Here is a 25,081-nt window from a genome sequence, read left to right as displayed (position 1 = left end):
CGACCTAGTGCTAAGGTAATCAATCCAATCAATCGCCCACCGACGGAGTCAACGAAAGCTGGACTCGGCGTCTCAGATCCCTGCCTCGTTCGTAATTCCACTGGCAGATCGCGGCCTTTCGGGACCCATCACCCGGTCAAAGACGGAGTTCGTGTTCCTTCTCTGGTCGCTCCGTGGGCCCCGTAGCACGTCGACCGCGATCGCGATCGGCCTTGGTCCAACTCCGCAGACTTGTCTCCTTCTCCCAAGGAAATTTCCTCGAGCATCTGATTTCTCAAACGCGTCTCTACCCGATATAACCCCAATTCGTGGCGGCCATACTGCATCCCGGTAAGTAGAGTGACGGTCTCCGTGCATATTAAAACGGCTGCATGGGCTCTCCCCTCGCGCCCAGGAGATGCATCCCGCATCCGCACTGCAACGAAGTGGCTGACCTCATTGTTCCACTGCAGCCTACCGTTATAATCGTGGTAAACTGTGGAACTATTTCCCCTTGCCTTGCGGTCCCCGACGAGAACGAACCAAAAAAAGCTGGAGAGTCGACCCAGCCTCCCCAGTGAGAACGAAAACCCCTGGAATCACGACTCAATACCTGTTGGAACGAATGATTGAATTACGGTAAACGGTCGATTGAATGGAATCCGGCCGTGGCGTGCTCTGGTTAGCACACGCATTCGGTATATCTTGGTGATGATTTAGGCTTCTTTGGCATTGCACCAGCAATACGAGATGGCCACAGACTTGCACACCCCGATTAGCATGATGGCCCAGCCGTCCCCGGCTTCGTCGACCTCCCGGGCTGCCTCGAAGGCAAGATCCCGATCCCGATCAAGACCCAGACCGTCGCGCCGTCGGCGAGATTCGTCCCCCGCGCCATCCTCCTCACCACCCGGTCTACCGACACCTGCCTTTTCGCCCGACGGTCATACCGATGGTCCAACGGATGGCGAAGATGATATTGTCGAAGACACCCTCTCTCCGTTTGATCCCCGCCGAATCACGCCCACTCTCCATGCATCACTGGTATCTGAGATTCTGAATCTTCGGCGCGAGGTGGAAAGCAAGACCAAGGCCATTGATTCATTAGAATTGAGCTTGGATGAGTCCAAAACAGAAAATGAGTCGCTGAGCACGAGCCTGTCCCAGGCCACGCGGGAAGCGCGATCCCTGAAACATCAGATTCAGCTACTGGAAGGCGGAACGTCATCTGCGATGACCGAATTGGCTCGTGAACGGGATGAAGCTGTCGAGAACATCAGCGATGTGCGAAAGAAACTCGAGCAAACACAAAAGCGAGCCCGTAGCCGAGAAGATGAGGCTGAGCGAACGCAGATGCTATGGGATCGCGACCGCGAAGCCTGGGAAAATGAAAGGCGGAATTTGGAACGAAAAGTTCATGTGGTAGAAGGCCGTTTAAAAACGGTTCTTAGCGAGGTGGCGGCGGCCCAGGAAGCTGGAACATTGACTTCACAGCACAGTGAAAACGATGAAAACGCCAAGGACAAGACCAAAGGCAGCGATACAGCTAGCGTGGCTTCTAGCAGCCAGGGTCGGCGCCGTACAAGCATGACGAGCGTGACGACCGAAGAAGGCGAAAACGATGCCAACTATCATAATGTTCGGTACTCGGTCATGAGCATGGCTGCTGGTAAAGCCGACTCGGGTTTAAATTTAGCTGAGGAATTAGCATTTGATGAGGAGGATGAGTTCGTATCTGACGAGGATGAGACGCCCGCATCACCAGAAGCCCTTCCCGAGGAAAGGCCCATGTCTGTGAATTCCATGGCCTCGCACTCGGTTGCATCGAAGGCACGGAAGATTCTGGGCCTCTCGCTTCAGAGTACCGGGTCGATAGCGGCAGATTACCGTGCCTTAGACATGAACAATACCGCAAAAGCGCTACAGGCCTCGTCTGTTGGATATCAAGATGCTGGCATTCAGTATTCACCTCCCCCGTCGCCTGAAACTAAGGCTGTTGCAGAAGGGGTGGTTCCTGCAATTGAAATCACACCCACGGGTCCTGAAATGGAAGATGACGCCGACGATGAAATGGAAGCGCCCCGGATGAGAGACACCTCTACGCTAACCATCGCAGTCGAGATGGTCTCTAGCGCTAGTCAGACCATCGGCAGCCTTCCTAGCCCTCCATGGACACCTAAAGTGCCCGATACGCCCGTTCTTTCTGCTGAGCCAATCTCAGAGCCCGTGCAGATGACCTCGGCATCTACACAAACCGACCCTATCCCCGAAGTCGAGTCAGCAGTGGCTGCGAAGTCAACCTTATCACCCAATGATATCCAAGGCCAGATCGAAGTTCCTATGATTGCCATCCATCCCCCTGCTTCGGAGCCCCCCTCTCCTCGAAACAGCGTTGTTCTTCCTCCGCAGACGAAGAATGTCTCAATACAGACCAATTTCAGGTCATTTGTCGAGGGCCGGTCCATCGCCATCCAGACTGAAGAGATTCGCATCGATCAGCGCCCCGTGAAGCTCCCTGCAAGCCTCTTGCCTTCCGCCATTCCAGATCTGCCAACTCGGTCCGAAATTCTGGATGCTGGGGCTCAACCTTACCGTGCACCCGTGCCTCCTCCCCGGTCTGCAAAGAGAGAGCAGCGGTCGTTTACAAACGAGCGCCCTGTCAAACCCCCGCGTGCGCAAGCATCGGAACCTGTGCAAGCTTATCCTGGGAATAACGACAACGGGCCTCTCTCAGACGATTTAGTGTCCGGGCTGCGACGACCTTTCCGGTCTAGCAGTCTATTCGCCGGCTTTGAACAGCTGAGTGATGACGATGGTCCTGATGCAGAGGAACGCGATGTCTTTACGGATGACGAACTTCTGAATCGCCCATTTGCTTCCTACACCCTCCGCCGTGGCAAGCTGGTCAATGCTAAGTCATCACGGCCCAGCTTAGATGATATAGGTCTACCCGAGATTGACGAACACCTTTCTGATCCCGAATCTCGACCGTCAGATGTGGGTCGTGCTTCTTCCCGCACGACCCAGAGGTCTGGCACAACTGCCTCAAGTAGCCGCCAGACTGGTATGCGGAAGATGGCCATGATTTCCAGTGGTACAGCGGCACACCAGAGGACTCGCGCCCGTAGCCCTAGTGAGCCGAGCCTTGATGGCAGTGCAGGATCGAGCATTGCACCTCCATTTCCTGTCCCAATCCGACTCAGCTCGCGCAAGATCCCACTCACTGGCAGTGATGGCCCTCCAAGTCCTACTCGCTCTACTGGAAGACAATTTTCGGATCGCGGGGCTCGCACAAATATTGCACGACGGCCGACTCTACGCCGAGTCCGATCTGCGGCTGCCATGTCAAACTCCGATCTCCCTGAACGCCCAGAAACACTTTCATCTCCGACCAGATCCGCTTCTCCCTTCGCACCCGATAGCCCTTCATTCCGCCCGCCACCAATGCCTTTTGATGATATTACCGCTCCGCGGGAACGACGAACCACTCAGAAACGGGCCCCTCACCATCCGTCGGTGCCGTCCATGAATTGGGACCACGAGCGTCAAGACTCGACCGGAGGTGTACAGCCCACGAGCGTTGTTGACGCAATCGCACAAACCATGGTAGGCGAGTGGATGTTCAAATATGTACGTCGCCGTAAGTCCTTCGGGATGGGTGAGTCGAAAGATAACTGGGAGGGACGGAATCCCGATGAGGTATCCGCCAATATCACCAACAGCGGTGTCCGACATAAGAGATGGGTTTGGCTTGCCCCATACGAAGGTTCCATCATGTGGAGTAGCAAGCAACCCACAAGCGGGCCGGCTTTGCTGGGTAAGAGTGGGCGGAAGTGTAAGTCGCTAGTGTTCTCTCTGATGCTTCAACCCCATCTTCTAGAACTTGCTAACCTCCTGAACAGTTGCTATTCAGTCCGTACTGGATGTAAAAGATGACAACCCCCTACCCAAGGGTGCAGGCACCTCTCCGCCCTTCAGCCGCTCCATTCTTGTCCTCACACCGCAACGAGCACTCAAATTTACCGCACTTACCATAGAACGCCACTACGTCTGGTTAACGGCCTTGTCCTTCCTCAGTCACTCTTCAATGGGACTTCACGATCTCGCAGCGCTACCTCCTGCTCCACAAGAAGAAGATCCCTCTCCTCCACCCCAGGCTGCCTTGCGCCGCAACCCCATCCGTGACTCCATACGGGTGGCCAAGGGCAAACCTCGACCCATGCCTAAAGGTAAACGCTCGTTCCCCAGTGGACCGCCTGTCCCTGAAATTCCACCAGCCGGTCTCGGCCTCGAGAACCTCAACATGGCAGCAGATGCCCCGCACGTTCCTCGCTTCTCCCACCATAATCATCATACACGCAAACGCAGCAATACCGCCCCACGTCCCCCGGCATTGCATGCCATCCGTAGCTTCTCCAGCCAGGGAACCATGGCCACCATGCCCTCCTCGCATAGTGGTACGACTGTCGGCTCCTCAGAGCCATACTTCTCGCCAGTTCCCCCGCCCCCTCTCCCCGCCGGCATTGGCAGTGGCCGTAGCAGCATCAGTCGCATGTCCGAAGCCAGTGGCCGGACATCCAACACCGCTGCAAGCAATATGTTTGACATCGGCACTGTGCGCATGGAGGCCTTCATCGACCACCATGCGGAGCAGATCAATCGGCCTCGACCGGCGCCGTCCATCCGCCCGCGACACGTTCGCAAGACTTCCAGTCAGTGGAGTCAGAGCCAAGGCCGTTACGAGCATGATGCGCCCTCCTTTGACGACAGCGAACATTCCTTCCGGCCTGATGACCCATTTCGCGGCTTTTGAGCTTATGCTTAGATTGATTCTTTCCTACATTCCTTTTACTCTTTTCCGTTTCTCGTTTTTGGGTCATCATATCCGTTATTTTATTTCCCTTGGCGCCGGTTCCTAATCGCCATGACATAATTCTACATGCACAGCCCGTACATATGATCTTCTATTCTTTCCTTCTTATTTTTTCTGTCTATCTCACTTCTCTTCTTCTGATCTACATACGTTGCATTTATACCTCCTTCTCTTTCTTGGATAATTTTTATTGCTTTTGACTCTGTTGATTGTTGATACTGATACCATTGTGCGAAAGGATACCAATTTCAGAGCAGCGGTGGATTAAAGGGCGTTGGAATCAAAATTTTATCCTTTTAAACTGCTTGAACCTCCTGGTACTCACAGATAGTATCCTGCTGGTAATTTGTTTGCGGATGATTCCAAAACTGCAATTTACCCTGCCCGCGGGAAGATAATGAATACGCACAACCGGGAGCACCCATTCAATCCCGAAAGTGAGTACTGCAGTAAGCTTTTAGAGACATTTGGTGCCTAGATACGATTGTACTTGTGCCATGTTAAAGCATCAACACACCTGTGGTAACGGAACTACTGGTCTATCTGAGACTTTCGAAGTGAACCCAGGCTTTTCAATACAAAATTGGTATATGATCCAGTCCACCGCTCCAAGGATGGACTTGTACAACCAGCTACTCACGTAAAATGCCCTACGTTGCTAGTCTTTCGAGAGAACAGCCCCACGGCTAGAGGGCTTGCGGGTTCTTAAACGTATGCCCCGCGGTATGATGTTTCGAAGTCGGTGGGAGAGCCAAGTGGGAACTGTATCCCACATTGAAAGAGTCGGGATTACCTCGCCAACATGCAAAAGATACGGACTCGATTCCAAAAATCCCCATCAGTTGCAGCTAGACCAACAAGTGGATAGCAAGAGTCAGGATCACGCCTCAGGGCCACTTGAGATGAATCAACTGTTCTCGATGTCGCTTCTCACCTTATCCAAGTATTGAGTTGTCACCCAACTCGCCCCATTTCGCGCGCCGCTGAAGCGGGCTCATCCGCTGCCTACCTGGACCGTAATGCCGCATCATGGACAGCTATCAGAGGTGTTTCATGGTGTATATAATTCTTTTTCATCCCACATCTGTCACATACGACCACAGGGTGTGGAGAACAGGGCTTCCCGTCCGCTCAGCCGTACTTAAGCCACACGCCGGCAGGTTAGTAGTTGGGTGGGTGACCACCAGCGAATCCCTGCTGTTGTATGTTTTTGTTTCTGTGATCTTTTTGGTTTGTTGTGTCCAATGCCTTTGCCGCCCGACTGTCATGGATCAAAACAGCTTTAGGACACCAGGGGCCAGTGATAACTTATCACGTGCAGTTAGGTATAGTTCGAGAGCCTTGTGGAAGATCCAGAGAAAAATTCAGGGAAGAGCACCACAAAGGGCTGTTTGCTAACCATCCTAACTAATACTCTATTCATCAACTAGTTAATTGCACGGTTAGCACGACTTATAAGTTTATATAATAACTAAATACGAGCACGTGACTCTATATGTGTAGTGGGAAACTAGCAGACGAGGGGTGATCTGTGATTGGAGGATATCTTTCCTAGTCACAGTCTTTACAGGATATAGCTTCGTAGCTTCGCATCTCCGATAGGGAGAAAATCAACCTTTTACACATCTTTCGCTGGAGCAGCATCTGTTTTCTCTCTGAGAGGCTTCCTTCCATCGTGGTGTGGGGTGGCCTGTCGGCTGGTTTGCTGATCCATCTCCTGCCTGCATTCGCAGGCTTGCCGTAGAGCGCCCTGGTTCAATAGGTAATACCGAGGAAAGTAATGATAAGAGCCAGCGCTAAGCCTCACGGATATGACAATTGTTGCTTCGAAAGTACTCTAAAGTGTTGCCTACATGAAAGACAAAACTGGCTCGCATGGCTGGTTTTCCGTGAAACCTGTGTAAGTGTTTAAGAATATTACTAGTGTTTCTACAGCAAAAGCTATAAATATTCCATAAAATAAGAATAATTGTGACTATTCCCAGTTGGTTAGTTCTGTTAGTTGATTGACAGATCATCGGAGGTTTCCCTAAATAGGACGTGGCGGGTCTAGGCAAAGGGGGCCAAAAATTGAGGGGGCCAAAAATTGTCAGAACCCTGTTTAACAGTAATCCGGTATGAGGAGCATCTATTGGCAAATTTGCATACTACAAACTAGGCCAAATAATGACCTCCATTTTATCAATGGAGTCTGACATATGACTGTTACTTGCAGTTACATTGATTTGGGCCACGGCCCTGGAGCTACAAACAAACATGAGTTGTAATTAGTCGGTGTTCGTGATAGCAAATTGAGTGACAGCGCCAATGTTGGCGCATTAGCTCGTTTCACTACGCCCAATGAATGATTGCACAAATCAGGTCCCACAAAGATGTGACCCAAGCGACCGTGGGGGACGCAGGGACGGAGGCTCAGGGCGTTTAACTCAATAGGATGGTTTCTCCCAAGAATATTCTCGTTATTTTCTCCTTCCACTTTATGCTATGTCTTTTTCTCCTCGTCGTTCCAACAACACTTTAAGCCATGGGACGCCCATGGAAATCCATAACTCTCGGGGTGCTGGCACTTTCGCGCCAAGCATGGTGCTCTGCGGGCGACATTTGCTATATGACAGGAGCCATGAGTACGCCAGTCTCACCATGGTGCTTCTTACATAGCTAATGTTCATATTTCTTTTAGCTAGTATCGTGGACGACCGATTGTACTTTTTTCAAGGCAATTATAGCACAGTTACCTATGATGGCCAATCCATCGATCTCAGTAAGTCTTGCGACTCAATCTCGAAGTTTGCGAGGGCTCAACGAAGATAGGTTCAACATTATACTATCTCAAACTTGACGATAATTACCTCGTGGAGGCCAATATTCCCCAAGCATCACTCAATAAAGAAACAATCAGCTCAAACATTACCGTGGCCTATAAAATGACAGAGCGAACAGAGCAAAAGGGCGCACTTTGGAAAACGGATGACACGTTGTTTTTTCTAGGTGGTGGCTACCATCAAGGCGTCAATGAAATTACATCCTTTAATGTTTCATCTGAAACGTGGAAAAATGTGCAAGTGAAAGGTGGAGACTTTAACATGGGGAACCGAACTACTGCACAAACTGTCAGCGTTCCTGACGCGGGGCTTAGCTTCATCATGGGCGGAAATGACCCCTATATCAATGGCATGATCCGTTTCGATGCATCTAATCCAGATAACATTTCCTGGACAAATGAGACGCTGGACAACGGGTCATATGGCGTCGATGTGCCGAATCTGAATGCAGGCTATATGGTTTATATACCCGCTAGCACAGAGGGTATGCTGATCGCATTCGGAGGTGGAAATGTAAGTTTCAATTTTTAAGCCTAGAGTTGTGAAGCAATATTGGGCCACCTCACCTTATATATCATGCTTACGATATTCATGGGCAGTACTCTGCAGGTCTCAGTCCCTACTCAGGATGGCCGTGGGAGGCGGATTGGAACATCATTTACGTATACGACATTGCTTCACACACATGGTGGATGCAAGAAGCTTCCGGTGATCCGCCAGCAAATCGAGATCAATTCTGTGCTGTTGTGACCGAATCGCCTGATCGTGGTGCATTCCACATCACGACATACGGTGGATGGAGCTTGACCGATCAACGGGCATACGAGGACGTTAACATACTTACCATCCCGTCTTTTCAATGGATCGACGCCACCGAACTTTCAAATCAGACCAATCGAGAGCAACAAGCTAACTCCACCATTGGTCGCAGTCAGCTCAGCAGTTCTTGCGAAGCGTATCGGGGATCACAGATGATTGTTCTCGGGGGAAATGTGCACTCCGGAGCATACTCACTCACCAATGGAGCATGCAGTGATGTGTTTAAACCTTCTCGTGTTCTAGATCTATCTACATACAAATGGGCATCAAACCTCAACACCAGCTCGACCTATGAGGTCCCGTCCATCATCTATAATAAAATTGGCGGAGGGTAAGTCCGAGCGATGCTCCTGAAATTCGTTGGCTGATTGTGATAGTGCTACCGGCGGAGCAACAGTATCGGTACCAAGCGCCGGATTCGCAGATGCCACGCTTGCATCGTTGATTCAAAAGCGTGTTCCGTCCCCAGCAAAATCTAGCCCTTCGTCATCTTCTTCTGTTGAATCTTCAACAACTAATTCCTCGTCAGCTCGATCGAGTGACAAGTCAAATCACACAAACGCTGGTGCTATTGCTGGCGGAGTTGTTGGTGGGGTAGCTGGACTGAGTCTGATAATTGCCATAGTGTGGTACATGGTTGTTCGGCGAGAGAAGCAAAATCCGGTAGTCCTGGAGCCATCAGAGATTCCAAGAAAGGTGCCAGTCGAGCTATCTGGGAAACAGTATGCAGAGATGCAGGGGGACAAGCACTACCCAGAAATGCAGGGGGATGGCAGACACATTGCTGAGTTGGGCTATTGATTGTCTCATACCCAGAGTCCCTTTCCTACTATTTCTTGTATTCGTTATCTATACTTCGCCTACTAATTTTTCTTTAAGCCATATAAGTTCAGGCTTCACTATAGAGAGCTCCTGCGAACTCTAGACTTTTGATTTTCTCTTTTAATGGGAGTCTCGCTGAGACCACTGTTAGTGCCTTACACCGCCCCCCCCAACCCTTCCGGGTTGTGGGTGCGCCACACACTAATTTCCACCCACACACTAATTTCCATTTTCCTATACCTCCCTATTTTTTGCTTCCCTATCCAACACCACTATCTAAATATGCCTAATTTCGACGAATCTCGTATGGCTGAGGCCTGCCTAGCTGCATCACGAGAGGATAAGCCGAATATAGCGCGTTTAGCCCGCGAATATAGCGTGCCTAGGCGTACGCTTGCAAACCGAGTCAAAAAGCATATAGGGCCTCGTACAGCTAGAAGCGGGGTTGGATACGCTCTAGAAGCCTATCAAGAAGAGGCCTTGATTCGCTGGATCCAATATATGAACGATTGCTATATGCCTATCACTCCTAGGATACTAGAAGCGTGGGCGAATCGTGCATGCCAACGCGTCGGCAAGCCGCCGATTAGCAAGATGTGGGCGTATCGCTTTATTAATAGGCTTCCTAAATATCTTCAATTAGGGCCTACTAAGCAGTATACGAAGGAATCAAAGCGAATCCTAGCAGAAGATCCAGCAGCATTACAATATTGGTACGATCTTTTAGCCTAAACAATCAAGAAGACTACACCAGCACGCTTAGTCTACAACTTTGATGAATGCGGCTTTCAACTAGGCGAAGGAAGATCTAGAAACGTTATATCTTCTACTACTAGTAGTAGGAAGATAGTAGATCTTCCTCAGCCAGACCAAGGCGAAAATATAACGACTATCGAGTGTATCGCTGCCGACGGGTAGTAGTTAGAACCTTGGTTTATATTCAAAGGTAACGGGATCTTTATAGAATCTTGGTTCAATCAAACAGAAGGCCTACCACTATATACTACAATCACTACATCGCTAAACGGTTGGATAACCGACGATATAGCAGTTCAGTGGCTTCGATTCTTTATAGAATTAACACGCGACCGTACGAAATCGGGTGAAAAACGTATCCTAATCTTCGACAGTCACGGTTTATATCTTATATTCGAATTCCTATACCTTTGCGAAGAGAACGATATCCTACTAATAGGATTCCTACTACATACTACACACCTTTGCTAACCGCTAGACGGTAAGCCGTTTCTAAGCTATAAGCAACACTTCCGCTTAGCGAATAACGACCACGCGTTTTAGGGTGGAAGCCCTATCGGAAGATCGGAGTTCCTTCGAATAATCGGTGATATTCGGAATAGAGCGTTTAGCTAGCGAATTATTCGTGAATCGTTCAAAGATCGTGGGATCTATCCAGTCGATAGTAGAAAGGTTATTAATAGCCTTCCTATCCAAGAAATCCTAGATCTCCTAGCGCTAGATCTACAACCGCTTCATACAACAACACCTTCACCACCACCTATATCTTCTTCTAGTATCAACCAATCGCCGCCTAGATCTATACAGGATCTAGAAAAGAATCAAAGGAAGATTGCTAGATATCAAGAGGATCTTACACTAAGGCAGCAACGTAATCTTGATCGTGTGTTTCATTATAACAAGATTGCTATAGAGAACCTAAATCTAGCGAACGATACTATTCGCAAGATTAGGGAAGCTCAACAACCACTACAGCGCCCAATCACCAAGCGCCAGGTTAAAACACCGCTTAGCAAAACAGGGGTTCTCTCTATTAGAGATGAAAATCGTTCTATTACTAAAAGAAAGGAGAAGGAAGCGGATATAGAGCGGAAGCGGGTAAGGAAGCAGTGGAAGAAAACATATGGAACATCACCACCACCAGAACCTACACAGGAAAGCCAGGCATCGTTGGATAGAGCAGAGGAAGCACGTCAGAACGGGCAGGGTTTCTATATAGATACTAGTAGGATGCAGTAGTAGATAGGGGAAATATCAAAAAATGGAAATTAGTGTGTGGGTGGAAATTAGTGTGTGGCGCACCCACAACCCGGAAGGGTTGGGGGGGCGGTGTAAGGCACTAATAGTAACTTAGCCACTAGAATATTATATTCGAAAAGAATCCCTTTCTCTGGACTGTATAAACCAAGGGACAAAAATTTCCAGAATAGAAGTAGATTAAACTAAATTTAGTGTCAAGAAGGCTAGTTTGATGGCTATGATAAGGGTAGGTATGATCACGTCCCATTTCTCAGTGGTTCTCACCCTATTAATTGTGCACTCACCCCTCTGACTCCCGTCGCGCAACGCTCAAGCGACGCTTACCTACGTATTTCTCACCTAGACACCCACCCAACTACTTGCCGCACTAAAGCCACATACTCTACACAGCCGGCTCTCCCTACGCCTTTTCCGTTAAAAAGGCGAGGAAATCACTACTGATGTGAGTGTGGGTGAGATTGGCGAGAATCCTGGGAACCGGGTAAGAGAAGTTAGAATGGACCACGGGAAATTCTAAACTGTATATCATATCCAACTAAGTGTTTCCTCAGCGATTCTATAGATTCAAACTTTCCAGTCCATTCCATCAGGCACCCGTTAAAACTTCGTCAAAATACTGTGTCTATGACCATAGAGGCTTAACCTAGAAAATTGATTGCGTAAGGAGGTTATACATATCGCTTTCTTCGCAAATGAATAAAGCAAAATTGAGGAGCAGATTTAAAAGTGTCAGCCTAAAGTGCCCTTAGCGACACTTTGATATCTCTCAAAGCCAGAGGAAAGAGGAATCTTGCAGTCTTTAATCAGATCCAAAGCCTCGTTCTTCCGTCTTTCGTTGAGCATGTTTGCACTTTCCTGCAAGCGAGTCTCCACAACAACCGGTGCCGCCCGAACAGATCGCTTCAGAGTTTCAATTGTCACCTTGAAGCCAGGTGAATCGAAACTTTCAAATTTGCACATATCTCGATGATTTGCAGCGATCCCACACCGATTGGTTCCATCAATTACTGGCGCGGCACTGTCACGTGTCACAATATAGTCCGTTGAGTATTTGAGGTTTGTCGGAAGCTGCTCCCAGAAGAAATACACGTGGTATCGTGTCATCATTGGTGCAAAGTCTAGTGTTATATTTTGTAGAGTCTCGGAGTCTATTTGAAGCCCCATGACTAGGCTTGTCTCGAAGCGAGTAATCCTCCGCGGGATGACGGCAGATGCAAATTTTATCAGCCTGCTCGCTGGTCGGGCAATTCTTGATCCATTATGGGGCGTCCCATAGAAGATTATGCCGAATGTGCACGTATAGATCAAGTGAAAACGAGCGCTTCTAGACGTCACACGACCAGCAGCTAAAATCAATACTCGCTTCACTATGAGCCCGCCCAGAGAATGATATAAGAAAATGATCGGCCTTGTCGAAGCATCGTTAGTCTATCAAAATTGGAGTGTGGATTAGTGATTAAGACTGATCGGGCTAATTCGACTTCAAAGACCTCTTGCGCTTACTTCTCGGTCAATTTGAAGCTCTTTAATAAGAGTTTCTGCATGATAGAGAATTCTATCTGATGTCGTTGCTTTTCCACCCCATGAGTTTGTGTTTGCGAGATAACCCCAGCTTAGCACTCGGGCATTTGGAATCTTCTTCGGAAGGAGATCACTAAGCCAACAGATATGGCTTTTCTCATGCGTCCACGTTCGGATGGCGTCGCCCTGGAGCCCGTGTACAGCTACAAAACTATTAAGGTCAGTAAAACGTCTTCTAATTGCTAGGATGGCATACTCAATATCTATGGCGCTCTCCTTCGGATGGAATAGTTCAATGATCCCCGTATGCTCAGAGCCCATTTTTCACCTTGGATTCAACTCGAGCGGCCAAGTATCGTGACGGGGCAGGAAACAAGTGGCAAAATAAAAATTTCAATAGTCTTGAGTGAGGGGCGAACCCCACTTTCATACACCTATGTCACTATTTGGGGCACTTGGGTCGGCTGGGTGTATAAGTTCATCCCATTCATAAATATAGGTACTGGCGCTAACTTCCTGTGAGATAATACTAATTGAAACTCTAGCGCCATGCAAGTTGTGTCCCGTTTCATCCAAGAAATCATGCCATGCATTTTCGACAATGTAGGATTGTGGCTTGCGCCTTGGCAAAGTTCTGAGAAAGAAGCAAAAAGTGTTTCAAACTAAATGTGAGTCCTATCGGGCCTTGAAACATTTATGGGTTCACCACTTTAGTGTGATGCGAGCCCCTCATAAGCAAGCATGAATAAAGATCCCAGATCCGATGTGATTACTATTCATGGGAAAAGAACGAATGGCGACCTACATTATTTCAATTCCCCCAAGGAGAATGGGCAAAAAGATCCTAGAATCAATGTGAGATCTTGTCCTTTCTACGGAGTACTTTTGCGATGCCTGCCAAAATAGGACTGCTGAGGGAAATGAAGGATTTCATAGCGTGGCTATCTGCACATGAAGAGCAGGATTCATACTGACTCACACACCAATCCATGCTAATCATTTCTGCCAAGATGCTAAGCCTGCATCCTCTCAGATTGAGCCTTTTCAGGCAGCGGGTTGAAATGAAACTTGAGTGATCAATGATTTTAAGAACGACGCGGATTCATCAGCCTCTTTGATTATGCTCGCTCAGCTGCTTCCAGAACTGTTTAACTACATAGAGATACTAAATTATGAATGTGCGTCAAATATGATCTAGTAAACCAATCACTTCATGGCAGAATGCCTGGGTTGCACGGAACCAGGGCCAAAGAGTCGAAAATTTTGTGCTAGCCCTGGAGATCTGCAAAAATGTACCTCTGAGAATTCATTGGGTGGATACAATGGAAGACTGAATTTATGGATGGAGTCGATTTGTAGATGTGAGATTGACTACATAATTCTAAGGAAAGAGCTAAGGAATATCATGGCCGAGACAGTTTTACCCAGCAGCCTTCTTTCAGCGATAAAACCAGAGTCATTTTCTGCCTTTCGTATGCTGTCTTTAGGCGGCCCTTGGTCTCATGGCTGGACCAGCCAACCCAATCCCGCCGGGGGACCTCCATTGCTAGTTCTACCTGAGGGTATCTCTGCAGAATTCTTATCACTGTGCATGATGCCTCGATCAATGCAAAGTCCTCTGTATAGGCGAATCAGACATCATGATAGACCTCCAAGGGGTTACTGCATTAACTTACGTCCTAAACAGACTCGAGGCCCACCGTTGAAAGGTAAATACCCCCATAGTTTGCTTATAGTGTTTTGAAACAAGGGGAGATCCTTATCTTCCCAACGCTCTGGCCTGAATGCCTCGGCATCAGGGCCGTAGAGATCTTCCCGGCGATGCATTGCATAGACACAAAAGGCGACATTTTCGCCCTTGCGAATAAGCACCGGGGATTTTCGATCGGGACCGCCGCCAACTGGCAAGACTGTTGTGCGGTGGGCTGTTCTCGTATTGACTGGAACTGAGGGATAAAGACGAAGAACTATAGAATTATCAGATTAATTGCCCGGCTAGGGATACGACGGAGAGACGCAACGGCGAGGAAGACTTACTTTCTTTGAGCACATTTTCAAGGTATCCCATTTTCTTCAGATCGTTCCGAGTAAATTCGATCCTTCCATTTAGCTTTGTTTCAATCTCCGCATTAAGCCGAGATAGAACATCTGGGCGTTGAGCAAGGTGATAGCTATGATAGTAGGGCATCGGTGAGAAAGCAGTTATAAAATCGCAGAAACCATGTAAATACTTACAATGTCCATGTAAGGAGACAAGCTGTCGTATCCCGACCAGCGAGTAAAACATTTAGTAGCTGTGCCCTCAGAGTCTTTCGATCCGTTGAGCTCTCTGCAATGGCATCAAAAAGGCCGTAGCGATTTTTCTCCTCCAGACTGTCTTCCGCCTTCTCATAGCGCGAGTCAATGAAGCTGTCAATAAATCGATGTACCGAGTTGCATGCATTTCTAAACTTTCTGCCTCCAATTACCCAGTATAAATCTAGTAGTCGAAAACGTTGTACAACATAATTTTGCGCAATGTCGAAGTCCTCGGCAAAGCTGCTGTCTTTTGAGCCCTGCTTCTCAGTGAGACTGTTGACCGATCTGCCAAAAAGATATTCCGTTGTAGTGTCGAGCGTGAGTCGAAAAAATAATGATTGCAGATCAACACGGTCGCTATGTTCTGAGATACGATCCAGGAGATTAGTAATATGGACTTGAAAGATCTCTAGGTCGTTATATTGTTGTTTGCCAAACTGTGGCTGAAGCATCTTTCTGGAATGTTTCCAAGGTTCACCTTCCTGTGTGAAAATGCCGTCGCCGAGAAGCGGGAAAAATATCTGACGACGAAGACCAAATCCAAAGTCTGGTGTATTGTTAGCCTTCTATCAAACAGACATACTGACTCTTGATCATTGGATGACTGAGGGTCGCACCCTTCTCTTGGGATGACATCATGGCCTCAAGGTTTCTAGGCTCTATGGTGCCAAAAGCAATTGTGCCTAAAAACTTCTGCTCCAAAGTAGTGCCAACATCCCTGAAATGAAATGTGAAGAGGTCCATCAAGCGCTGGTCGGCATCAGCGGTCCAGATTTGTATCAGGCGATCGATGCCCAGCGGCCACCAATTCTTGAGCCTAGGAGCTTTCTCACAGCCATTCTGATCGCCAATACTACAGTTCACCTGGAGTTGGTCAGTATTACACTCCATACACACCAGTCATTTGTGTTCGATGGACAATTTAGACATTACCTTGTATGCAGTGAACGCTAGTTGCACACGGCACAAAGCCCATGCGATTATGATAGACACGCAAGCTATTGCTGTCAAGTTCAACGTTCTCGCACAGTTCTCAGTGCAATATGCTAAGAGTCACATAGATCGCCAGAAAGGCTTGAATACCTTAACTAAACGAGGTGGTTCCGAAGCGAAGGTTGTAGAATTGGACACGACATTTAGTGTGACACGCCGCTAGTTATTAACTCCCTGGAGTCGATGGGTTCGTGGTCAAACTAGACTAAAATTTGAGCAGCATGTGATTTACCAAAGAAGAGGACAAACATCAGTTTGGTTCAGAGTCGATCCTGGAATTTGTGACTGTGGCGGAACTCATTGTCTTAGCGCGAGACGGTTCGTGGCGGAACTGCATCCCACAGCCCGCAACCACTCAGCAGCTCTTTGTTTGGACAGGGGTGATCTACCAATTACAAAGCGCGTCGTAACTAGTTAATCCTTTGGCTTAGTTATCTAGACCTACAATTTTGAACACGTACTATGTATGTATTTGCAGTTCTGGTTTATGCACCTCGTTTATCTGGCAGGTTTCACCTCAGCCCGCCCAAAATCGTGCTGTCGTTGATCAACTGGAGAACATCCCTGATCGTGTAGACACAGCCTCCTCTTAATCACTCAACACAAATTATTCTCTTCTATTGATAATTTTCGAATGCCAGTGACCTCATGAATTTACGGTGTATCCTTCCCCTCGCGGTGGCGATTTCGTCTCGCAAATTGTTCTGAGGTTCTCCCTAATGCGGGTAAACACTATTTTCACCAACCCTGGCGAAAGCGCCAATATACTTGTAGAGTGAGCTTTTGATTTGTGTCACACCATTGACTTTGACGTTCATCCTTGAGAATTGAACCGAGTTACTCTGACTTCAAGTATTGTTTTCGTGCACGAGCTGGATAAGAACGCTAGTTCAGCTTGGACGCACAAAGAATCTGGGCGCTTTTGGCCCCCCGATCTGCTTTCTAGAGAATCAGCATCAAAGCTCGCATTTTGTTGCTGGAGTACAAAGCAGACGTGCCATCATTCTTTGATAGCAGCTCAGCCGACAGGATTCTTCATCATGCACAAACACTTCATTGAAGAGCTCAATTCGGAACAGGAGCATGATGGTTCCAACGGACGACCGATCTTCTTCATCTGCCACGGTCTTGGTGGGATCATTGTCGAGAAGGCCTTCATATACTCCTCAATGAGCCCATCACCCAATGTCTCTCATCTACATTCTATTTTCACATCAACATTCGGCCTTATTTTCTTCGGTACTCCACATGAAGGTGTACAGAAGGCGAATTGGTCTTATTTGACAAGGGGTTGGAAGGGACTTTTGAAAGATCGCATGGTATCTACGAACAACCAACTTCTTTCTTCTCCTAGACCAGCACTGTACATACGACCACAGGGTGTGGAGAACAGGGCTTCCCGTCCGCTCAGCCGTACTTAAGCCACACGCCGGCAGGTTAGTAGTTGGGTGGGTGACCACCAGCGAATCCCTGCTGTTGTATGTATATTTTTTTTGTTTTTTGTTACTAACTCGCGAAGCTCAGTGCCTGCTCTATATTCTTTAGCCCCTCTGCTAAACTTTCCCTTGTGCCCCCAGCCCTAACTTTACTTTTTGGGTTGTGGCCTAGACTAAATACTGATAGGAGCTAATCACGAAACAAGATTCACCGTGGCTATTATAACTATCTGGTCTGGTCTTGGCTATCTCTGCTCTAGGGACACAGTGAAGATTTTGACTAAAGCACAGGTGTAGTAACGATACCAAGCGTTACTCCTGTAATCATATACGCCCCTCGTGACCGCCTCACTGAAGATGCCTGGTCTGTATATCGAAGAGATGGCTCAAATCCTATAAAACAAGTTCAGCATCTTACCGTCATCATCCAGCAAGCACATGCTCTTTCGTGGGCTGATTAGACCCAAAAAGACAGCCCGGTAGAAAGCATAAGAACATAACTTTCAACTAGGAGATTTCTACCAGAACCAAGCATCCAAGTTTCGTTTGTACTACTGTACATATACCTTGTTTTTGTTGATGAATCTGGTTTTGATAGACAGGTGGGATAAAGGCGAGCCAATAACATGTGCAGGATCGACGCGGCTGGCTGTGGATCCATTGGATGGATCTTCAATCTACTATGTAAGTTGTGATTCACAAATGACCTTCCTTGATCGGAATGTGATGACACGAAAAAATGGGCCTAGCCATGCTCATAGGTACACTATACTATAATTAGTATGAAGCCCTATAAGTTATGGGGAATGGATGATTGTACGGAGCCAGTCTGTTGAGGCTAGCGCTATGACGATCTTGAATACTAGGGGCAGCGATCAAGAGTTAACAAAGTATAATGGTGCATTCGTATGTTTAAGGATAACTACGTTGAGTTAATCGATTATTGGATATGCAATACGTTACATCATCTGTTTCGCTTCTTTCGTCGACGATGCAAAAAGGTATGGAACTATTTGCATTTAAAGTTTTGGAATCGCTACTATGATCATCGAGCATGTCTCATTTCTGATAATTTTCTGTGTCCATGACCCACTTGCGTAATCCGCTCTCTATTCAATTATGCTCCCCCTCCTTCCAACGATGCCTTCCTTACTCCAACCAAAACTTCTCATAAGAATATCGGTAAGCTGGGCCCAAATTGAACAATGATCACAAATTAACAAAAGTACCTCTAGCCTAAGCAACATGTAGATCAAATACCTCCTTTCTCTTCTTGGCCTGGTGCTTGCCGTTGCAGCTGCTCCAGAGCCTCAGTCGTATGAACCGCAATGTGGGTCCTTGAAATTTTCTCCAGACAGCATGAATGCTAACCGTGCTTTTTACAGATGGAGAGAGTGGTGCCAAGTGCACCAGCTATCAAGACTGTCTCGCTTCATGCAGTTCAAAAGATTTCAACGTCGAGGATGGGGGTAGCTATAATGGCATACGATTTGTGTGCACATGAAGGCGTTGCATTTAAAATCTTCGTGGTTGCAATTTCGAAGACTATTGCTGTATGTACTGTAAAGAGAACCGACGTTAAGTGCGTTCGGCATGATTGAGAGTTTATGCAGGGGTGCTAGGTCAAGATGTGTGTTTGATTCTATCGCAGTGGCCCATTATTTATCTCATGTAGAAAGCGACTAGCAGTCCCAATTCGAATCCCGCGTTGCAAGTAGAAGCCAGAGTCCGGGTCCTCGAGGACGAGTCTGAGATCTAGATAATTCTCTAAAATCACCTGACAAATCTTACGGAAATCCACCTTGCGCGGCCTCCTCAGTGGCGCGTGACTCCAGACATTTACAGTATTCTCTGACAGCTGTTTCATGAGGCCCGGAAACCATCAGCCACTCCTTAGGTAAGGACATAGGAAGAGATGAAGCAATCATGATAACACTGCCATTTTTAGTAGTCAAAAGTTGCCAATTGCTGGAGGATATGGTACCGTAATGTTATGAAGGAAGCGATGGGCAGCCTCAAGGTAAAAGCGAAGTAGGAAGGAAGTGAAAAAGAGGAAAGGAAAATGGCGGTAACTACCTTAGGGGTAGGAAAATAGTAACAACTCCCGTATAACGAAATTTTCCCTTTAATCAAAATATATCAAGACTCGTTTTAAACTAGGGGTTCATGCTTCCAGGTAAAGAATATTCAGGTAGGTAAACTACTGCCCGAAGCCGCCCGAGCCTGACCAAGGTCGACTGTGTCAAGCGGCAGGCCGCCTTGCACCGAACAATAGGCGCTAGGGAAGCATCGCCATAGTATAGCTGCAGTATATTTATTTTTTATTTAAGTTCTTTTCTTCCTTCTGGTCTTGTATCCTCTCTATTCTACGCTCCAAAAAGCTCTGTTACGACCTCCGAGCGAAAGCTGGGCCCTTGAAAACTTGCCTTCCCGTCTATTCTCCTTCCAAATTGAATGCGCGACATCTAAGATATCTCGTTGCGTGCAGATCACAAATCCAAGGAATTAATCAATCTTCAAGTAGTAAATCTTCAAGTAGAATCTAGCGTGAAGCAGGTATAAACACAAGTGTCTTAAGATTCCAATTCTAGGCACGAACCACCAAATTTCTCTTGGATGCGTTATTTAAACCCTCCGCCCTCTTCAAACGATCATACGATCACCTTGCTGCGCCGTCCTCTCCCTGCGATCGATTCCGGTGGGTTTGGGGAGAGCGCGAGTCTCATCAACCTTCGCGCGGTTGCTTCTCCATCTTGATGTCCGTCCTCACAGCTTCGCGGCATCCTTGACGTCGCCAATCTTCAACTTCGGTGCGTACTTCTTCAGGACGGACTCATTGTGGTACTGCAGGACAAGACGGTCGGAGTTAGCGTCACTTTCTCGAGATCAAAATGGAACAGAGGCCGGGATAGAGAGTGTGTCATGTATTAGGGGTGTATGAGAGGTGCTCAGCAGGGATGCTTGCCTTCCAGAATTGCTTCGACGCATCCTTGCCTGCGACGCGCTTCAAGATCTTCGCGCCGCCCGGGTGCTCGTCCACGAAGTTGGTGACATCGTAGACGCCGGTATCGACGATGATGTACATGCCCTTGTCGGCACTGTTGTGTGAGGCCACGTCGGCGGGAGTGAAAGTCTTCGACATGGTGATGGGGGAAGAGTGTAGATGATGAACCCAAGGGTCGAGGATGGCTGACGTTATTAACGGTTCCACGGAGCGTCTCAAAAGTCCGGGGCAGCGCGGGGCCGAGGTTAACCAGATGCCGCGGTCTTTGGAATCGCCGCCTGCTGATTGGCTCTGGACAACGGAGCTCGGACTTTTATGGGATTCGGAATTATTCTATGTAAACGGCCTAAGGATTGTCGCTGACCAGTGAGACTCGCACTCGACGCGGCGATCAAGCGTGGAAGGACAAAATTTAGAAGGATGAGCTTGGTCGGATGTATATCAGGTATATCGAGCACTACACAGAACGAGGTGCCATGGGAGTGTCGGCTATTGAAATATCGGCTACCTCTAAATACACAAATCCACAAGACTAAACACGCCCGGACAGGACATTCGTTGCTCTTGCCCATTGCGCAGTGACTGTTTCTTCTGTCCTGCTCTAACCCCGGCTCTTTTCTCCTACAGCGCCAGTCCCTTTAGGCACTTTGCGATCCAATCCTAACGACTCCAAATCCTTCTTCTTGTAGTAGTGCGGTGCCACTTCGACAAGCCACTCGGCCTGCAGTGGCATGTTGCTGCGCATGTACTCCTTGCTGGTCAGCACCAATTCAAAGTAGATCACCCACCTTGGGTTAACCTCGAACAGGGTGCTGGAAGGGTGTAGGTACACCGACTGCCCATTCTTGATCGTGCGGTAGCTGTCGCCGCCACGCTGCAGACGGGCGGCGTTGGGGAAAAACCCAGAGGTGATGGCTTTCTGGATGGGGATCAGGTTATTCGAGCCACAGGTGCTAATACACACTTCGACGCGGTCGCACAGCTTGGCCAGCTGGTCGCGGACGTCGCGGGCCCGAGTGAGACTCCGCTGTTGCAGGAAATTCTCCTTCGCCCACACGACACTGAAATCTGAGTCAACCCACTGGTTCCAAATGTTGAGAAGAGTCGCGTGATCACCGCCGTCCTTGACGGTAAATCGATTCCGGGCGCTGTCTGCGTGAATCTTCTTGTCTTTCGGGCGGAAAAAGAGAGCGCTCGCCTCGCCCAGCATCGAGACGATGGAGAGCACCTCTTCAACACAGCCATACTGACCGGCGGCAAGAATGGCCTTGGCCAGCATCGGATCGGTCGGAAACTCAGCCATTTGACGACCAACCTTGGTGAGATCACCTCGGTCATTGAGGGCTCCCAGTGCGTACAGTTGCTCCAACGCTCGAATGATCGTTTCGGCGGGTGGTGGGTCCATGAAATCAAAATCGAGCAGCTGGTCAATGCCCAGTGATTTCAACATCAAGATGACACTGTTAAGGTTGGTGCGCTGAATCTCAGGAGTGGTGTTCTCTTCCAGTTCATTGTAGTATGCCCATTTCGTGTAGAGCCGGAAGCATTTACCGGGGCCGACACGTCCAGCACGACCAGCACGCTGGTTAGCGGACGCTCGGGAGCATGGGGTCACGACCAGGCTTTCCATGCCTGTGCGCGGGTTAAACACATTTTCTTTAACAAATCCAGGGTCAATCACATAGACGATGCCGTCGATAGTCAAACTCGTCTCGGCAATATTGGTGGCCAGCACCACTTTGCGGGCCTTTGGCGGGGTGGGTTCGAAGATTTTGGTCTGTAATTCACTGGGTAGATTGGCGTAGATTGGGCATATAATCATTTCCGGTATTTTACTCCCTAGTTTTCGGGCAGTTTCTTGTAAACTCTGCTCCGCCGCTTCGATTTCCTCCTGGCCAGTCAGGAAGACGAGGATATCGCCTGTTCCTTGGGTGACGTGAATCTGGAACACAGTGGTAATCGCGGCGGCCAAATAGTTGGCTTCAGGCTGTGAGGTATAATGCACATCCACAGGGTATCGTCGACCGGGAATGTTGAAAATCGGTGCATCGTCAAAGTACTTCTGGAATTTTTGCGCATCCATCGTCGCGGACGAGATCAGCAGCTTCAGATCAGGCCGCGCCTTGGCAATATCCTTCAGAAGACCACAGGCAATGTCTGTTGGAACTGTCCGCTCGTGGGCCTCGTCGATCATCAGTGCTGAGTATTGGCCGAGATCAGGCTCCGTGAGCAATTCTCGCAGAAGCATGCCGTCAGTCATATATTTTAATATCGTCTTGTCGCTCGTATTATCTTCGAAACGAATAGCATAGCCGACTTCGTTTCCAATTTTGACGCCCATTTCCTCGGCCACACGAGCAGCAACACTCATAGCAGCCACTCGTCGCGGCTGAGTACAGCCAATTTTCAACCCATCCTTGGTGTACCCTGCCTCATGGAGGTACTGTGGAATCTGGGTTGTTTTACCAGAACCTGTCTCGCCGACGATAATGAGCACCTGGTGGTCATGCACAGCCTGAATAATCTGATCCCGGAACTGGTAAATCGGCAGGCTCTTACGAGTCTCTTCCATGGTTGCAGCTTTCTTCTCGGCCGCATCGACTTGCTCTTTGAATCGCAATTGCTGCTGGGTCATGGGTTTCTGCGTACCCTCCAACTTGGCATCCATCACGAAGTTAATTTGCTGTGAATCGTCGAAAACATATTCATAATCTCCTTCGTCAACAAACTCAGCCTTCTGGATTTGCGCTTTGGCTTTGGCGGACTGTTCGAGCTCCCATTCCTCGTGTTCGGTGACAAACCGCTCTTGGCCAGTTTCGTCCCGGTCCACGTAACGTTTATAGAGCGCCTCCTCCTTCTTCTTCCGATCGATCTTGCCCTTTTCCGTAATATAGTCTTCCGGCATCATGTAACCATCGCGGTGGTCATCAATCTTGAGTCGCTCCTCGGCAATCCGGAGAACTTCTCGGTTACGAGCAAATTCCTCTTTCTCTCGGCGCGTCAGGTTTGGATTCTCGCGTAATTCGGCACTTTCTTCCGCAACTTGGCGGCGCAGCAGGGCAAGTCGCTCTGTCTCACGCTTCTTCAGATATTCTTGTCGAGAACGCATTCGCAGATCTGGCATCATAGCAGCCCGCGCACTGGCATCATCTCCCAACGCGCGACGCCGAGCAGCTTCACCGTCGCGCGTTCGGTCCTCCACAATCTTCTTTGACTTGAGACCATCCTTCTCAGCCAGTCGCTTCGCGAATTCGTCTCTCTCACGGAGATCCTTTTGACGATTCATTTCCTGCTTGGTCTGGGGGTCGATATCGTCATCGGGCGAGACTGGTTGTGGAGAGGCAAACCCATCTTCAAGTCTGGTCCGTTTCGATGGTGAATCTTTGAACTCGTCCTCGTCGGCGTACACTTCATCCTCGGGGATCTCCTCGTCGCCCCATCGGTTGTCGAAGTCCTGCGAATCCCGCTTCCGTAATTTCTTCGAGCGTGGGCGGTCCCGACTTTCCGCATCGCGACTACGATCTCGTTTTCGGGTATCATCTTCTCGTTTGGTTCGCTCGCGGTCCCGGTCGCTATCTCTCTCTTTATCACGGCGTCGCTGTCTGTCGCGCTCCACCTCCACGTTGACAGGTCCTAATGAGGAACCGGAGTCTTCGCCCATATCCACCATCCTATATTTCTTCTTTGTGGACTCCTTGCTCGCTGTACTTTTGGACGCTGTGGCATGAGACGGGCGGCTAGCCTTTCCCACGCGGGAGAACAGCTGGGCGCAAAATGCGCCAATCTCATCCGGGCTGCCATCGAGGAAGGACACCAGCTTGTCCTCGAGGGAGGACGCAGATTTGGCAGAAGAGGCTTCTGCGAGGACAAAATCAACAGCAATTGGATCAGAGGCACCGGTCAAACGGATGAGAGAGTCCGACACAAACGTTTTGTTGTCCATGATGGATGCGAAGTTTCGAGAGGAGTGTGAGAATGTTCCACGTCCGCTCACAGCGTTTCGCGGTTGTCGATAGCCCCTAAATCAACGGGCGCATACTGCATAGAGCATGCAAAGTAGAAGGCCACGGACTAGAAGAAGCTTGGTTGGAAGTGGCAGGTTGCAAGTCGGAGTTGCAAAGCTGTGAGGATGAAGAGCAGCGCTCGAAAGTTGCGCTCGGGAGTTACGCGCCAAGACCGGTGGCGATCCCGGAACGAGTTTACGGCGGGAACATCATGACCTCCGAAGTATACCATTCTCCCTGATATGTCAAGTTCACTAGTTCCCGGGAAATGATTCTGAGTTTTAAAGGTGTAAATATGGAAAAAAAAATGAACAATATTGACTGGGGTATCATTCAGATTCCATCAATGGGTGAAATGGAATCAAGCTAGTCACACAGCTCAAACAGATCTCGCTAATCTAACACCCCACAGTGGGCATCATTTATCGTCTCTTGTACCAGATGGCAAAGAAAAGCAAGGGATAAAAGGAAATCAACGCTCAGAGGAGACAATA

At 48.6% G+C, this 25,081-nt stretch overlaps 6 protein-coding genes across 6 annotated transcripts; 2 read left to right on the top strand and 4 right to left on the bottom strand.

Moving 5' to 3' along the window:
• Nucleotides 1-729: 729 nt before the first annotated feature.
• N7462_009920 (putative nuclear migration protein) lies at nucleotides 730-4,792 on the top strand (the record flags this gene model as incomplete). Its single annotated transcript, XM_057081634.1, has 2 exons — nucleotides 730-3,814; nucleotides 3,882-4,792. 2 exons carry the CDS (start codon nucleotides 730-732, stop codon nucleotides 4,790-4,792), a joined length of 3,996 nt encoding a protein of 1,331 aa, XP_056928674.1.
• Nucleotides 4,793-7,376: 2,584 nt separating this feature from the next.
• On the top strand, nucleotides 7,377-9,294 carry N7462_009919 (uncharacterized protein; the record flags this gene model as incomplete). The annotated part of the gene is made up of 5 exons (XM_057081633.1): nucleotides 7,377-7,476; nucleotides 7,533-7,613; nucleotides 7,664-8,187; nucleotides 8,274-8,824; nucleotides 8,871-9,294. The coding sequence occupies 5 exons, from the start codon at nucleotides 7,377-7,379 to the stop codon at nucleotides 9,292-9,294; spliced, it is 1,680 nt and encodes a 559-aa protein (XP_056928673.1).
• Nucleotides 9,295-12,060: 2,766 nt separating this feature from the next.
• N7462_009918 (uncharacterized protein) lies at nucleotides 12,061-12,438 on the bottom strand (the record flags this gene model as incomplete). The annotated part of the gene is made up of 1 exon (XM_057081632.1): nucleotides 12,061-12,438. One exon carries the CDS (start codon nucleotides 12,436-12,438, stop codon nucleotides 12,061-12,063), a length of 378 nt encoding a protein of 125 aa, XP_056928672.1.
• Nucleotides 12,439-14,255: 1,817 nt separating this feature from the next.
• Nucleotides 14,256-16,054, bottom strand: N7462_009917 (cytochrome P450; the record flags this gene model as incomplete). The annotated part of the gene is made up of 6 exons (XM_057081631.1): nucleotides 14,256-14,470; nucleotides 14,529-14,819; nucleotides 14,890-15,023; nucleotides 15,088-15,697; nucleotides 15,738-16,003; nucleotides 16,044-16,054. 6 exons carry the CDS (start codon nucleotides 16,052-16,054, stop codon nucleotides 14,256-14,258), a joined length of 1,527 nt encoding a protein of 508 aa, XP_056928671.1.
• Nucleotides 16,055-20,345: 4,291 nt separating this feature from the next.
• N7462_009916 (cytochrome b5-like heme/steroid binding domain-containing protein) lies at nucleotides 20,346-20,721 on the bottom strand (the record flags this gene model as incomplete). The annotated part of the gene is made up of 2 exons (XM_057081630.1): nucleotides 20,346-20,423; nucleotides 20,545-20,721. 2 exons carry the CDS (start codon nucleotides 20,719-20,721, stop codon nucleotides 20,346-20,348), a joined length of 255 nt encoding a protein of 84 aa, XP_056928670.1.
• A 463-nt stretch (nucleotides 20,722-21,184) lies between these two features.
• N7462_009915 (putative mRNA splicing factor RNA helicase (Cdc28)) lies at nucleotides 21,185-24,526 on the bottom strand (the record flags this gene model as incomplete). The annotated part of the gene is made up of 1 exon (XM_057081629.1): nucleotides 21,185-24,526. The coding sequence occupies one exon, from the start codon at nucleotides 24,524-24,526 to the stop codon at nucleotides 21,185-21,187; it is 3,342 nt and encodes a 1,113-aa protein (XP_056928669.1).
• Between the last annotated feature and the right edge of the window lie 555 nt (nucleotides 24,527-25,081).

This window comes from Penicillium macrosclerotiorum, assembly GCF_028827735.1.
Source record: "Penicillium macrosclerotiorum strain IBT 26536 chromosome Unknown utg000010l_segment0_segment0, whole genome shotgun sequence".
NCBI lineage: Eukaryota > Fungi > Ascomycota > Eurotiomycetes > Eurotiales > Aspergillaceae > Penicillium > Penicillium macrosclerotiorum.
Note: the sequence above shows the minus strand (reverse complement) of the source record. Positions and strands in the feature narration are given on the sequence as shown.